Consider the following 16200-nt stretch of genomic DNA (forward strand, 5'->3'; position numbering starts at 1 on the left):
CTGTGATCATTGATCATAACGAGGGGATGTCGAAAAACAATCCTTACGGCAGTCAGCCAGTTTACATCCGAAACTAAAGCCATCGGATGCAATGACATTCACACAATCACCGCACATATTTATGTGCAGGGTGTTTGCCCAAAAACGTGTTGATTCTCAACACTCATGATCACAACACTGCACTGCAGCGCCAACACGTGACGCATACTGAGTGACCTTTGATACCATTCACCCGAACTTGAAATCCGATAATGAATTACATGTATGTCATGGCCACAATATACAGTGCAGAACGATTTACTGGTACTGCTATTGCAGAAGCGTACCAGAAATTCCGACCAACATACCCAATAGAAGTTGTTCACAGGATATTAACCTTCTTAAGAGTTAAGGTAAGGCGACCGGGAAAGGTATATGGCAAACTTGTTACCACCATGATCACCATGTTATTGGAGAACCTCTACTTGGAGAACCTGGCCTCCTTTATACGCTATCTACAAGCAGGACTAATGGGGCTCGAAATTTACATATTTAATTTCTGAGTTGGTTATATCTCACTTGGCACATATGCTCATGCATCGAATAAGAATAAAACTGGCCAAATAGTCGGACGCTTTCGCCCTAAAGGGAATACGTACGGCCTAGCCTAGTGACTTGACTTTTGATAGCCTCACGCATTCTATTATACAAATATGCAGTACTGTGATAGTTTTACGAAGCTCGCCAAATGGAAATGAAGGAGGTTTTAACCATCATTCTACAGATCGAGCTCCATTGAGTCGGTTTGCATGGGTCTTGTCTCCATGTGTGTCGAGTAGGTGAGTATCCCCGTTTGCCACTGATTTATTTTAAGTGTGATTCCCGTTGTCGTTCTTTTGCTAACAATTGTACGTTGTAAACATGCTTCCACATAGTGCAACTAACCAGTCCCGGAAATGCGGGCTAAGGTTATTTGTTACCCTTTTCAGTTTGCACATCTAGTCAAATATACTCCTTCGAGTTACTATGACAACACTGTGCATCAAGGTTGATTCATGGTCGTAAAAAGAGATGATTAATGAGTTAAAAGTAATACAGCTGTACATCTTCACATCACTGTATGACAGTGTATAATTTGTACTTGCATAAATAAATAGCACAATTTACTATTAAACATTCTCATTTGTGGAAATAAAGGCCATAATGTAAGTTAACCTAAATTTTAATAACAAGGCATATGTGTACGAAATGTAACAGTTAATTTGGTTCAAGTCATCACAGTATACCCACAATTCAAGTCTCTGTGTATACGCTGTTTTTCCTTTGTTTTTCACATATCTTCTACACAGAATCCAGGTCCTTGGAGGTTAGCCATTGATGTCGGTTGTGGTTCTGGTCAAAGTACAAGGATTCTGTCTGACCATTTTGAGACAGTCATAGGACGTGACGTCAGTAAAGATCAGATCGACGAAGCAAGGAAAACTGGACATCCAAGAAATGTTAAATTTGAGTAAGTATGCCAACCAAACATCATATCACACTGAAGGGTAGTGCATGCTCCCGTATATGTAACCTTTTCTTTTTTAACATGGCCTCTACCTGAGGTATCCCTAAACATGGGATTGATAAAGACTTGTACTGATTCAGGGCTTAAGAATTCACTCAAAATGTCATGTATAAGGTTAAACCTCTTTCAAAAAGTCAAAAAAAAATCACGCCCTTCGAACATGGAGTAGCCTCTCGTATTTACGTAGGTGTTTGCCGTGTCTTCAAATCTGACTCATCTCGTTGTTACCTTTCGCTATCGCACACAATTGAGACCACAAACATGTTTGTGGTTTACAACAATCACTGATATACAACTGACCGAAAGCGGATAATTATAGATAAAGTAAGAATACGTCAAAGTGCGAAATGTATTCGGTTTTATTTTAGATTTGACAATTTAGGCGCATAATCTACCTGTTGAATCACAGACGAACTTTGTAGACGAACTTTGTTATTTAAGTGTAATAATTTCTTTAACACTATATGTGTAAAGATGATACAGACTACTCGAGCAAAAACGTGGAGGCATGTATCACATTAGTACATATACTAACTGGTCATATTTGCGTAAATCTACTCTCTAAATAATACAATTACTGTAGCTCAAGACTCTAGAATGGAAGGTGTACTCCATATGCATGTTCCTATCAAAATATATGATGTAGTATGGGCATAAATACTTCTAAGTACTGTAAGTCTAACCTGAAGTGACTTGTGACAGGGTTGGGTTTAGTCATTTTTGGAATGGGTTACTTATTCATTGCTTCTATAATAACTGTACCTGTAATTACATTCCATGTAAGTGTAAAACAACAACAACAACAACAACAACAACAACAAAAACAACAACAACGACAACGACAACAACAACAACAACAACAACAACAACAACAGTCATGAGGTGTCTCATGTTCTCACAAAAATCTCATATTTTGTATATATTGAATGCGTTATATGCGATGAGCAACGTTACATTTTGCAGAATTGGTAGTGATGTGTCTCTGCCAGCTGAAGACAACACTCTTGACCTCGTGACAACAGCTCAAGCAGCTCACTGGTTTCATTTGGAGAAATTTTACAAAGAAGTAGTACTCAAACCAAATGGTTGTCTTGCTGTGTACGGGTATGGGCTGGCCCTCTTCAATAAAAACGCCAATGGTCCTGAACTCCAGGCTATACAGAACGAGGTTAGCAAGATGTGTTGTACACGCATCAAACGTGATGTATATGTATGTATGTATGTATGTATGTATGTATGTATGTATGTATGTATGTATGTTGTCATGTGGGATTTAATATGAATTAGAATGCATTTTATACATAGCATATCAGATAGTTGAATTTTACAGTTCATAACTTCCAATCAAAGTATAACGAATCATAAAAACTGACATAAATGACGATAAAGCTAAACCAAATTACTGAAAAAAATAACAAGCATTTCAGCTTTAGGTCATCATAAACAACGACAAGCCATGCATAACGAATTGCTGATCATGTCAATATATTTCATATGTTAAGCCATTCTGTCTTTTTAGTTTTATTTTGAAACCCTGGATGGCTTTTGGGAAGATAGAACAAAACACGTGTTTTCACTGCATGCTGATACTGAAATTCCCTACAGGGAATTTGAAAGGTTAGTTTGTGTACCCTCACCAATCCTTTGTCTTTTTCCGGGTGTTCGCAGCCTTCCCACATCCTACCTTGTGTAATAGACAATCGGATCTCGCGCTTTCAAGTAGCCAATCAATCGGATGAGTGTTACGTTGGCAGCTGCGCACGCTGAAGAAAATGGAAAAAAACACAAGTAAACGAACTACCCTTAATACACAAAACGTTTAGGTCAACATGTACGGAGACTCTGAATGATTTTGAAAGAAACGTGCTGATTTGTTGTAGAAACCTTACAAGGTCCTTGAGATTCAAGCAGGATTGTCGATTTAAAATGGTAGAATGTGGGAAGGTTGCGATCAACCAGAACAAAACAAACATGACACACGATGGAAATAGAGGTAAATAAAGACATCTAGTTGCTTTCACCACATCAGATTTTAATCAGATTGTACCCTCACATCTCCTCGCAAGGTAAAGTAAATAATAATGGTCATAGATGTAACTTCATATTGCACCAAGAGATACTAGTAGCTCACCAAAGACTTCGCCAAGTATCCATCAATTCAGTGACAAAATGGACTGAATGTTTGCACAGATGAGCTGCCGTCTTTCTAATTAATAAGAGTCCAGATATGCAAACACAAAGAAGAACAATATATGTTAGATATGATGACTAAACCCGAAATATAAGGATTAGTTTAAATCGCAAAAAATAAAAGTTGGGTCAAGCAGAGGGACAACATTCATGTACGTAGTTGATGGTGACATTACAATGGCATCTCATTGAAATATGTTTCATGGCGAAATGTCAAGATCAATGATGTTCAAATTGGGTGAAAATAATCGACTTAAGGTTAAACAACTTATACTTACTATAAGTCTTTAAAACCACTATAAATATTGATTGGTATATACTATCTGTTGTGGAGATTCCCAGAAGCATCTGGATGAAAACAAACTAACTTGTTATTAGAAGCTTGCTGATTGCCATGACACTTGCTGATCGTGGTGTTTCCATTAGGAATACATATGTAACATTCCAAATACAAGATATTCATCATATTCCTGAAGTATAAATGTAGTAGTTTTTTTATTAAACACCCTTGACATGGCAGATTGAAGAGGTTGCTAGTTATAGTGACTTTCTTAAAAGTGCAAGATCACAAAAGGGGGTAAAACCCAAGATAAGTAATAACATTTATGGTAACATTTCAAAAAAGTATTATATGTAGTATAGCAACAATGATCATAATGGAAATTGTGTATCTCATTCATTTAAAATCAATTTGTTACAAATTCATTGCCACTTTTAACATTTCGGAACGTGGTTTGGTAAACACAGTGAAGGAAATTATAATAAAGATGAAACGGGCAAAATATATTATGAATTCTGATGTCCAGAAAATGTCATTTTTGTTTGTGCGCCCACGGGCATGAGGCAACACTTCTGGTGTCTACAACAATATTGAATAACATGAATAGGCATCAAAAAGTTGTTATAATTATTTCAGTATCTTGAATCGGTATTTAATATCTAATTATAATACAGAGAGAAATACATATATTTAACTCGATCGAATCGCGCTGGAATATAAATAGAATACACGGGACGCTGCGCTGTAAAGTGTACCGATTGATTACCGCCCCCAATGGCCGTAGAATTTACTTCTCTGTCTTGTCGCGCGATCGCGAGCTCAAATGATTCGAATCTTGGCAAACGGCCATGCAAATACTGGAATTTGAAAATTTGACCTACACGAACTCAGCATTTGCTAAATTTGCTCAAATTGCTCATTTGCCGAAAAAGCAAGGGTAGGACACTTTGGTGTTCTGAAACCACATCGCCCTCGATCACGGACGCTTTCTGTTTCAGGCAAACTTACGAATATTTGTTTAATCTGTCAGATGATGTTGTTACGTTTTCTCCTTCATTCAGAGTGTATAAGCTTATTTTGAAGAGACACAGATATGGCGACTACTCTTTAATGATTATTTTTACGTAATTTTCTGAAAATAATATAGACCGGAATCAACTGTGTGTTCGAGCCTACCACAACTCTTCAGCACCAAATATTGATTAAAGTAAAATATTATCAATTGCGTTTTTGGTTATTTCCCCCCACAAAAGACGCGACGTTTCAGAGCTTCATTTAATCTAAATTGCTGTTTTAATGTCCCACAAACTTCACAATGTACTGCAACATGAGAGACTGAACCTTGGTGAGATGTTTCAAGAAGTGTTATTATGCAGATTTTCTTCAATTTGTTTACACAATTGGCCCTAGCAACCATGACCACGCCCATAGCAACAGCCAAACGGTCATGTATTTCACAAAGATAACACGGATTAATAGACAATTGGATAAAAATTCAAGAAAATGTATGTAAATTTACATAGCAACAAGACCACGCCAATAGCAACAGCCAAATAATCACGTATATTGCAAATATAACAACAGGAATAGAAAGACAAATGACTAAACATTCAACAAATGTATGCAAATGTGCTTAGCAACAAGACCACACCCATAGAAACAGCCAAATGATCACATATTGCGAAGGTAACAACGGGGATAATAGATAAAATTGACATTCAAAAAATGTATGTAAATTTGCCTAACAACAAGACCACAACCATAGCAACAGTCAAACAATCATGCGTATTGCAAAGATAACAACAGGAATTGAAAGCCAAATGAATAAACATTCAAACAATTCATGCAAATGTACCTATCAACAAGACCACGCCCATAGTAACAGCCAAATGATCACATATATTGCGAGAAGATACAAGAGGATTAATAGACATGAATAAACATTTTAAAATGTATGCAAATATGCCTAGCAACAGGACCACATCCATAGTAACAGCCAAATGATCACGTATATTGCGAAGATAATATCAGGAATTCATACGCAAGTGAACAAAAACATACACAAATGTATGCAAATATATCAAACAACATGACCACGCCCATAGCAACAGCCAAATGATCGCGTATATCGCAAAGATAGCAATATGGTTGGATAGGCAACAACTGGATAGTCATTCAGCAAATGAACACCTATTGTTAGAATGGACTAGCATATGGATGAACATTTTTAAAAACTGTACAGTTGTCCTACAACGCCATTGGTCACAGGCGTCACTAAATTATGACGATAACGGCTGCAAAGCATATAAGGTATAGCGCTGTCGTTGCTGATGACAATGTTCGTATTCATAACTTTTTTAAACAAAACAAAAGTATGTCAACGAAGCTGCAAAAAGCTCGTGCGCGACAGTGTTGTCCTAACATTTATGCAATGATGTTTGGATTAGTTAGTAGCAGGATAGGTTAAGATGTAATTTCTTAATTTCTCGCAGAGATGATTCAATGTCTATTGAAATGGTCTATAGGATTGAAGACTTTGTTGGTTACCTTAGTTCTTCGTCATCTTATCATCAGTATATTAAGACATACCCAGACAAAACAAACCTTCTACAAGACGTCTTACAAAAGTAAGTGATATTTCGAATGACTTCTGTATCAGTTTGATGACAGTTTGTGCATATATTACGAAGACTAATTTACATTTAAAAGTGATGGTCACAGCACCCAAACAGACAGATGAATTAATCAGAACTGTACTGTATTACCATGTCATAGTTTTAAAAGGTTTGATTCTGAATTTTATAACAAGCTATTGATTACCATGGCAACCATTAATGTGATTTTTTATGGTGTCGTTAACCCCAAAAAATGTATTGATGAACATAAAATATTGATGTCAACATTATGTCACGTTAGACAGAATGGTGAACTTTGATTTACATCATCATAGGTTACCATGGTATCTTTGCAGGTTTGCCAAGGCTTTATAATTGTATTGTTAATGTAAGTATGATCGTTGCATTATTTGAGAGTATGGGTATACCATTTGGTTTCAATTTTGTGATTTAGTCACATCCCTTCCCGACCGCACCACCACTTGCTACCAATATTGTGTGCATTTCAGACAATTTGTGGTATAAACCACGAGCCGAGGTGATACAGATAACAAGAGCAAATCACACATGCATCTGATCTGGCGTTTATGTAACTGTTTACGTATTGATGCGGTCATATATATATTGTGATATATAACATATGGAAAGTTAGACTCTCTTACAGCCCTTGGAGCTTCGCTTCACTAAAATTAAAGCTGAACGAATTATTTTGTATGTACCGATGCCAGCTAAATAACCGTACTCGAATATCCTTGTACTGTGCGCCCTCATCGACTATGATAGAGATAACCATTCGTTGACGTGTGACTGTGACGCTCCGTGTTATAGCGGCTTCGCGAAAACACGGAGAGTCGCAGTCACACGTCAACGAACAAACATCTCTAGGTGGTCGATGAGGGCGCACAGTACAAGGTTAATTGAGTACGATTATTGAGTACGTTATGTAGACGGTATCGGTACATACAAATAATTCATTTAGCGTCAATTTTAGTAAAGCGAAGCTCCGATGACTGTGAGAGAGTCTAATGGAAAGTATGGATGAGCACAAGAACCAAAAAGCGGAGATTAATCAAATTTCATTTTTGTCCTTCTTTTCAGATTCGTAAATGCATTTGATGTGAAGACTGTTACAGAGCAGCCATCGATGAAAGTCACATATCCGATCTTCCTCCTGTTAGGCAGAAAACCTATTGATTCCACACAAATAGTTACCTAATTTAAATTACGTGTATTGCACCAGTGACTCTTTTCGAGCTCGAGGCTTTGTGAGAATTTATTTGATATCTTAGGTTCAGTTGATAATCTGCCTTATAGAAAAATAAAAGAGCGGATTACATCCCAGATACTTGGTGAAATGTACAAATTTTACTGTTTCTACGAATAACGATTTTTACATATGTACTAATCAGAATATACTTTAGCTAACAGTTGTAAACACATGATCTTAATTTGAGATTTATGGATTTACTCTTCATCAGAGCTAAATAACAATTGGATCTTACTACAGAAAAAAAATCTAGTCTTTATTGGAATTCGAACCCAGGACCACCTCTGACTACTAATCTTGAGCTCTAACGCCACCGGCATCCGATGTTAAAAATATTTTGTTTTCGCTGAAATATTTAAAGAAGGGGAGGGCCATATGTTAGTAAAAGGAAATTGAGGGACGGTCATTTTTAACACAAGGGACTGGGGGTCATATTTTATGCCACAGACCCCCCACCCCCACCTTTTCTGTAATTAGTGAAGGCTCCCTAATAAGATGTGCTAAGCGACCGTGTGCGGTTAACACCATCAATCCTGCTATGGAGCCCATTGTTGGACATCTTACAAGCGAGAACTGAAGGCGACGTGCAATCCTAGAAGTGTTTACACTAACCAAGTTAAAGTTTAATTTGAATAAGAGGTACAATTTAAAAAGAAAGAGAATAACAAAATATCACGTCGAATGCGCTGAGACGGAATATCTAAAACGACTTAAGGAAATACGTTTGTCTCACACGTACAACAGGCAGTAATCAAGCAAAACATTGTAGTCTAAGAGCAAGTTCAAAACTTTAATATTTCGTACTCTCTGTCAACCTTATTAGACCTAATTAATTCCTTAATTACTTCTGTATAATAGACCATTTTGAACTTAAAATTTCCCAGTCCTGCACCTTACACATCCGTTCATAATAGTGAATTGTAGAAGTAGCAATAAGTATTGTAAATTGAAACACATTCATCAAATGAAATTACACATATATATGACTGTTTCATAAGATAGCAATGCCGTCGTGTTTATCTTCCAACACTTAATAAATTTATGAGTGTATAATTATTGTCAATGGGTCTTTGCTATTGAAAATCAGCACTACCAATTAATGAGTTTTTTACCGTTGTATTAAACAGGACCATCGATCTGCTCAAAGGTGTTTTTTAAAGTTTGAATTATGATATTTCTATCAGCACCGATATATTTCTTCCACGTCCTAACGTCCTCTTCCCTACTGACATAGGAGACACGTGACACTTACAAAATTAGAGAATTTGTAGGCAGTTTTCTTGTTTAAGTTGAATTGTTCACAAATAATGTAAGAGACTTGCAGTCAGTATTGATGGAATGTCCATCTTATATTTCTTTCATCATTTTTTCTCTTCTTCAGTTTGATCCATTGTTGCACAAATGACTAAGTAACAGCCCTGGTCTTTTTTTAACTGTGCAAATAAGTTTGCTTTCAAAATTTAAAACTTACTCTCTCTGTGTGTGTATATATGGGCCTATACAAGTTAAATGTTAAAGCGCAGTTGTAAAATGGTATGCCCTCTGCTAGGGATATTCAGTAGTAAGAGTACATTAAGGAGTAAAAAAATTGACTTATTCAGGGGATGAGACTAGAGGATTTGGATCTAGAAAACAATGTTCATTTTCAACCACCATGGCAGCAAATTGTTTCAAAAGCAACTATGCAGCATTTTACTTGTCTATCCAGTAGCGTACATATACTTTAAAAAGGGTATTTTCATCGTGTCGCATTGCGTTGCGTAGCAATTACTGACATCCCTAGTCCCGTGTCAATCAATCAACATTCTATACATACATACACACATACAGACCAACAGACAGACAGACAGACAAACAGACAGACATACTTGCATACATACATACATACATACATACATACATACATACATACACACACACACACACACATATATATACATACATACATACATACATACACACACACACATACATACATACATACATACATACATACATACATACATACATACATACACACACACACACACACACACATACATACATACATACATACATACATACATACATACATACATACATACATACATACATACATACATAAACATTTTGTGCATTTTATTTAGATATGTAGACATATAATCTTATTGAGTTACAAACACGAAGTTGTCCTGTTCGGTTATAGAGAAATAAATAGTAACATTCTTTTACTGAGAGTCAAAACCAAAATATCCATTTCTCGACATTATGACCATCTTAATATTAAAGGACATAACTGATTGATAATTATGTAATTTGAAAAAAAAAGATCTACCTCCACTCTCTTTCTTTCCTCTATTTCTACCACGACTACCTTAACAATGTTCATTGAACAACGATATTTCATTCTCACTAGCCAGAGCATTTTTTTCCGGGCTGACGCAGCGAAAAATGGCTGATAAAACTCGCCGTAGAGGACGATGATGTATGACGATGCGATATTTCCAAATTTGAATACATAACTAAGAGTTGATACATTAATGGTAATTTTTTTTACACTATTGGTTACAAAAGATTGGTTAAGTTTGACATACTACAATATCGGGTTGATACATTATAGATTATAGGCGAGATCAATAGTTCAATGTAGTGTAAAATATATTATTTTACTTCAAGGGGTCGTGGGGTCGAGGGTTGGTGTTGAGCCCCATTTTAGTTCTCATCCCACAAAAATGGTTTTATGAGTTAGTACCAGGTCCCCTTGATACAAAACATGTTTACAAAATGTCCATGAATCTGTACGCCTAAATACAAATACTTATTTAAAAAATGTCAAATTGAGAAATAGAAACATGTTTGCTGCACTAAACGCATGGCACTAAAATAAGTACAATGGGAACAAAAGATGTATTCTTTCCTCACTACATACTTGCTTTGCAATCATAGCTCTACAAACTACTACATACTTATTTGAATTCAATTGTACTGCCTTAAACATTTTCAATTTTGGCCATTGTATTTTAGCTAGAAGGCGGTGGGGCGGGTGGGTGGGTGGGACTGAGGCCTACCTAAAAGGATTATGACAACAAAAAAGGTGGAGTTAAAACAAGCGATTTCCATTACATCAGTCGTTTCCCTATTGTACGATTTCGTTGCTTAATCTACAATGTAGTAAGAACAAATCTAATACAAGTCAAGTTCTTAATCGTAAAACAAAAATGCTAATAAATAGTTGTACACGTTATGTTTATTACAGTTATTTGATATACTCGAACATTAATAGATTTGCTCTAGTAAATAAATTAAACATACCGCCAATGGCGTTGTAGCACAACTGTCGTTTTCAAAAATGTTTATCCATATGCTAGTCCTTGCTAACAATAGGTGTTCATTTGCTGAATGACTATCCAGTTGCCTATCCAACCATGTTGCTATCCTTGCTATATACGCGATCATTTTGCTGTTGCTATGGGCATGGTCATGTTGCTAGGTATATTTGCATACATTTTTCAATGTTTTTATTCACTTGTGTATGAATTCTGATATTATCTTTGCAATATACGTGATTATTTGGTTGTTGCTATGGGCTTGGTCTTGTTACTAAGTAAATTTACATAAATTTCTTGAATGATAATTAAATTCTCTATTCATCACTTATCTTTGTGAAATACACGACGGTTTGGCTGTTGATATGGGCGTGGTCATGGTTGCTAGGGTTATTTGCATATATTTTTTTAATGTTTACTCACCTACCAGATGATGTTATTTGACTAAAATATACTGCCATTTGGTTGTTGCTAAGGGCGTGGTCATGGTTGCTAACTCTTCTAGAAATATTTCACCAAGTTTCAGTCTCATTGGTCAAGTACTTTTTGAGATAATACATTTTTGACCAAAATTCACATTTCTACACCTAATTTGCATAATACTGATGGGATCATTATATGCTTATTATTTCTCCATCTACACGCCCACAGATGCATCCCCATTAAATTTCAGCCCAATCTGCTGAGTAGTTTTGGAATTATAGGTTTTTGAACAAAAAGACACATTTTCAGCCCTTATTTACATATTTCTAAGGGAATTATAATGTCATGAACAAATGTTAATTTACTCACATCTAAGAATGTTTCCGTCAAATTTCATGCCAATCTGTCCAGTAGTTTTGGAGTTTAAGTTTTTCGACAAAAAGACACATTTATTTACCAAAAACCCACATCTCCGATGCAATCATTTTCATTTGAACAATTTCCCAACTAGATACCAGAGGTAACATGACAATTGGTCCGGCAATTTTTTTTTTTAACTTTAAGTAGTTTACACACACACACACACACACACACACACACACACACACACACACACACACACACACACACACATACATCCAAACAAACAGACAGACAGATAGACAGACTGACAGACAGACAGACAGACAGACAGACAGACACTTTGCCATGCCTATAGGACTACTGAACCTTTTCAATTCAGTTGTGCTAAAAACCGATACTTTGATGATTGACCTAAGGTCATATCAGTCGCCTAAGAAAACGAATTAAATTGGGGGATTATATTTCCATCGTCTATATGGTTTTGTGGTTGCCAGGTTACACAAAGCTACAAATACATATGTGTCCATTAAATAAGTCGAGTTAGATACTAACATAGAAAGAGTGTACAGACACAACAATGTATAGCCATGGATGTAGAGACGTGTGTTTACGAATGTCATTACACCAGTTGACCCAGATATTTTGTTGTACATTTGTTTTATGGTTACTTGTTTATCCGTGGCCTTGCCAGTGCTGAAGGTTATGTCAGTTCGTTTATTTCTGACAATTATTGTCTACATGTATTAGAGCACTAATGGGTGACAGCCATGCCCTTATTCACGCCTATATATAGTTATCATTGGTAGATTTGCCAACCATTGAGAATATGACTGTCACAATCATAATCATATATACAATAATAGCTACCCGGAATCACACAGTCATCAGTTTGTTGTATTCCATGTGTATCAGTGCATATGATTGACTTAGGTCCGACCTATTTCTGAGTAAATAAGAGTACCAATGTTGCAACTATGGTAATTACTAACTCGGCAGAAGCAGTTGACCTTCCAGCAATAGAGTATACATCACCACTTCCTTCAATGAAAGGACCTATCGAGCATTCTCTGTCGTACATTAAAACCGATTGCTGAACTTTGCATGTAAATACACTATTCATGTCATGGACGGTAGATGGAGTCCATTCGTACTCAATAAACGACAGTCCTTCGTAAGTCTGCCCGGAACCAGATGCCTGTAAGTTTGCTGACTCATTCTGATGAGACCACGACATGTTTACAGCAGGTACGCCTGGGTCAGAAAAACACGTCATTGTCAACCTTTCACCAGGTAGAACTGCAATAGGTGATTTGGATGTCGGTATCCGATGGCCGGTGGTACTAGTCAACAGACACAACGGGTGACTTGGACGTGGAACGGCGTATATCCTAACTACGGCATCGAATGAACATTGACGAATTTCGAAGTCATCCTTCACAACCGTACAACATGTGTAGCTACCACTATCCATTTCAGCAGTGTCTGACGTAATATCGGTCACTCTCAATATATACAAATGCTGGCAACCACCACAACTACCAATTTTCCCCTGTATACTGTATCTAGTTTTATCCACTAGATGACGAGTTTCGGGAGGATCAAGTATTGTATAGTCGTCACTGATAAATTCGTCATTTTTCATCCAGGCCAGTGTCTCGTCGCTGTTGAAAAACAAAATCTGGCATTGCAAAACGAATGATGCCGTTGGTTCGGTCCCATTTCCAACAACCACGGTCTGATCTTGCGGCTCCCTTCCAAACTGCCAGTCACCGTGTACTCCAGAAAACATGAATAACAAAACATTTGCAAGTGACCAAAAACACAGGCATTTACAACTCATGACGATATCTTCTGCATTCAGGATTTCACAAAATTCTGTTTGAACTCGTGTTGAGGTCAAATATTAAGTTATTCGCGCGAGGACGCTACTGAGGGCGATGTTACAATTGTGCGTGTGTTCTAAAACCACATCACGAAATGTCATCTACAGACAAGGGACGAGAATGAAGCGTCAATTACAAATATTTCGTATTCTTAAAAACAAAAGGGTAATATTATTAGGTTGAAACATAACAAAAATAACAAGTTAATATATACTGCCCACGTAGTCTCGGATCATACCTTCTTAAAAACTGCACTGCTGGCTGCTACCGGAGTATCATTTTTGTTTTGATAACTAAGCAGCCAACATATACATTCACTAGAAATTCCTAAAAATACCAATAGATATTTGTGTAACCATGACTCTGGAGAACATGATATTTAAAAAACAAATAATTAAAAATATAACATTTACAATCTGGACTTATTACTACAATATGTAACCTAAATATCAAACTTTCTAATTTGACATGATAATCAAATTTCATTTATATTGTTTTTTTCTATGATTTGATATTTTTTACAATACTCAGATAAATATTATAAAAAACTTTTCACAGTACAAAATAATGAAGTTATTTACAACATTAGGAATGTTAATACACAATTTTAAAGGGGCACAAGTTGTGCAGCGTTTGGTGTATATTTAAGGGACTCAAAGTATTGTACTTATGGAAGGATAGTTAACGCCCACTTGCAATTGACTGAACTCAAACCTTGTATTTAAGATATAAATCATGTAATATCCGATGACGTTATTTTACATACGTATCAAAAAAAGTTCAGGAAATCCCTACTATGCAATCGATCAAATGTTCTAACGATGCCAGAAGACAATTGTAATATTATAGCATACCTTCAATTAATATTTACATTATACAGGGATGTGGTTTCGTTTAACTGAGTTAAAAGCTTATAAGCTCAGTTTGTGCCACTTTAATAATATTTTTTTTTAACTTTTAAATGGAAATTACCTTATTGTCTAAACAATTGGAATGTAAACAATTAAAATCACTTTCATCACGTTTATGCTATCCTTCAAATTAACAAGTCTAGATTGACTTCTATTTAATTTATACTGGTCTATAAATACATACAAAGTCTTTTTCCGACTGCGATAATTGTTATCATTAAAATTATGCTAATTATATGCCTTGCAACATTAAATTGTAAATATATAAAGTAGATTGACCATACTCTAAAGTACCGACCTAAATGGATACATGTTTTGGCATACATAAAGGTAAAATGGTATTTCACTACTACTTCTTCATGCACTTGCCTCATCCCTGGCCATTTTTTGGGGGGAAGATCGGATTCCAGAGAGAAACCAGATCTGTTTAGATTATAAAAGTACAGTCTGCATAACGTGTTTGTCTACTTTAACTTATAATTCGAATTGTTAAATACCTCATCAAACTCTCATGAAATGTTGTGACCAATTAGTATCTTCTCTTGGGTCGAAGTAATTTTCAACAATTTCAATTAAAATTAAATAAATTACCGACCTACCTACGCTATTTTCTAAAGTCATGTTATCAGACACCTTTTTATTTTATTCTGCCTAGGTACTCTTAGACTATACGTTATTCATCAGGTTACCATTGAAACAACAAGAATTCGCCTCTGCACACGTTATAATTTTATTTCTGCATACACCGTCTCTTTGTCTTGTTTGACCGCTTCCATTGTACTACGTCGTGGTTGTACGTTTGACAGGTCCATTTCTGCATAAGTCAACCCCTCGGCATTTTTTATCGGTTTGGTCTTTTCAATTTGGTTTAACCTTTCATCTTTGTCTTTTATGTCCATCTCGTTTGTATTCCTACCGCTTATACATTCTATTTCTTGTCGTTGTGAAGGAGCTATATCGTCATAAACACTGTTAGTCAGTGTGGGTTTTGACACCTCGCCAATATTATCCAGGTGTGGGTTTTGACAACTCTCCAATATTATCCAGGTGTGGGTTTTGACAACTCTCCAATATTATCCAGGTGTGGGTTTTGACAACTCTCCAATATTATCCAGGTATTCTGTAGACTTTGAATTAAGACCATTGCTTTGTTCATATTTACTTAGTCGCTTTACATCGCCTTGACTTTTTCTAGGCTTGGGTTTCGTTACGAAGGACTGTCATCTATTGAACACGAATGGACTCCTTGACATGAATAATGTATTTACATGCCAAGTTCAGCAACAGGTTTTAATGTACAACAAAGAATGCTCGGTAGGTCCTTTCATTGAAGGAGATGGTGAAAACACAACAGATGTGTACTATATTGCTGGAAGTTCGACTGCTTCAGTCGAGTTAGTAATTACTTTAATTGCAA

The 16200-nt window shown here is 36.1% G+C and overlaps 1 protein-coding gene across 1 annotated transcript; it reads left to right on the forward strand.

Annotated features, from left to right (window-relative positions):
* The first annotated feature begins 251 nt into the window (after nucleotides 1-251).
* Nucleotides 252-7847, forward strand: LOC144433067 (putative methyltransferase DDB_G0268948). Its single transcript, XM_078121379.1, has 6 exons — nucleotides 252-392; nucleotides 1329-1489; nucleotides 2510-2714; nucleotides 3066-3163; nucleotides 6509-6643; nucleotides 7730-7847. Exons 1-6 carry the CDS (start codon nucleotides 252-254, stop codon nucleotides 7845-7847), a joined length of 858 nt encoding a protein of 285 aa, XP_077977505.1.
* The last annotated feature ends 8353 nt before the right edge of the window (nucleotides 7848-16200 follow it).

This window comes from Glandiceps talaboti, chromosome 3, assembly GCF_964340395.1.
Source record: "Glandiceps talaboti chromosome 3, keGlaTala1.1, whole genome shotgun sequence".
Lineage (NCBI taxonomy): Eukaryota > Metazoa > Hemichordata > Enteropneusta > Spengelidae > Glandiceps > Glandiceps talaboti.

Bases quoted from the DNA above. Each gene is read 5' to 3' on its own strand.
- LOC144433067 (XM_078121379.1), top strand. From the start codon at position 252: ATGAATTACATGTATGTCATGGCCACAATATACAGTGCAGAACGATTT. The intron at 393-1,328 runs GTAAGGCGACCG...TCTTCTACACAG, and splicing joins TAACCTTCTTAAGAGTTAAG to AATCCAGGTCCTTGGAGGTT. The intron at 3,164-6,508 runs GTTAGTTTGTGT...AATTTCTCGCAG, and splicing joins CCCTACAGGGAATTTGAAAG to AGATGATTCAATGTCTATTG.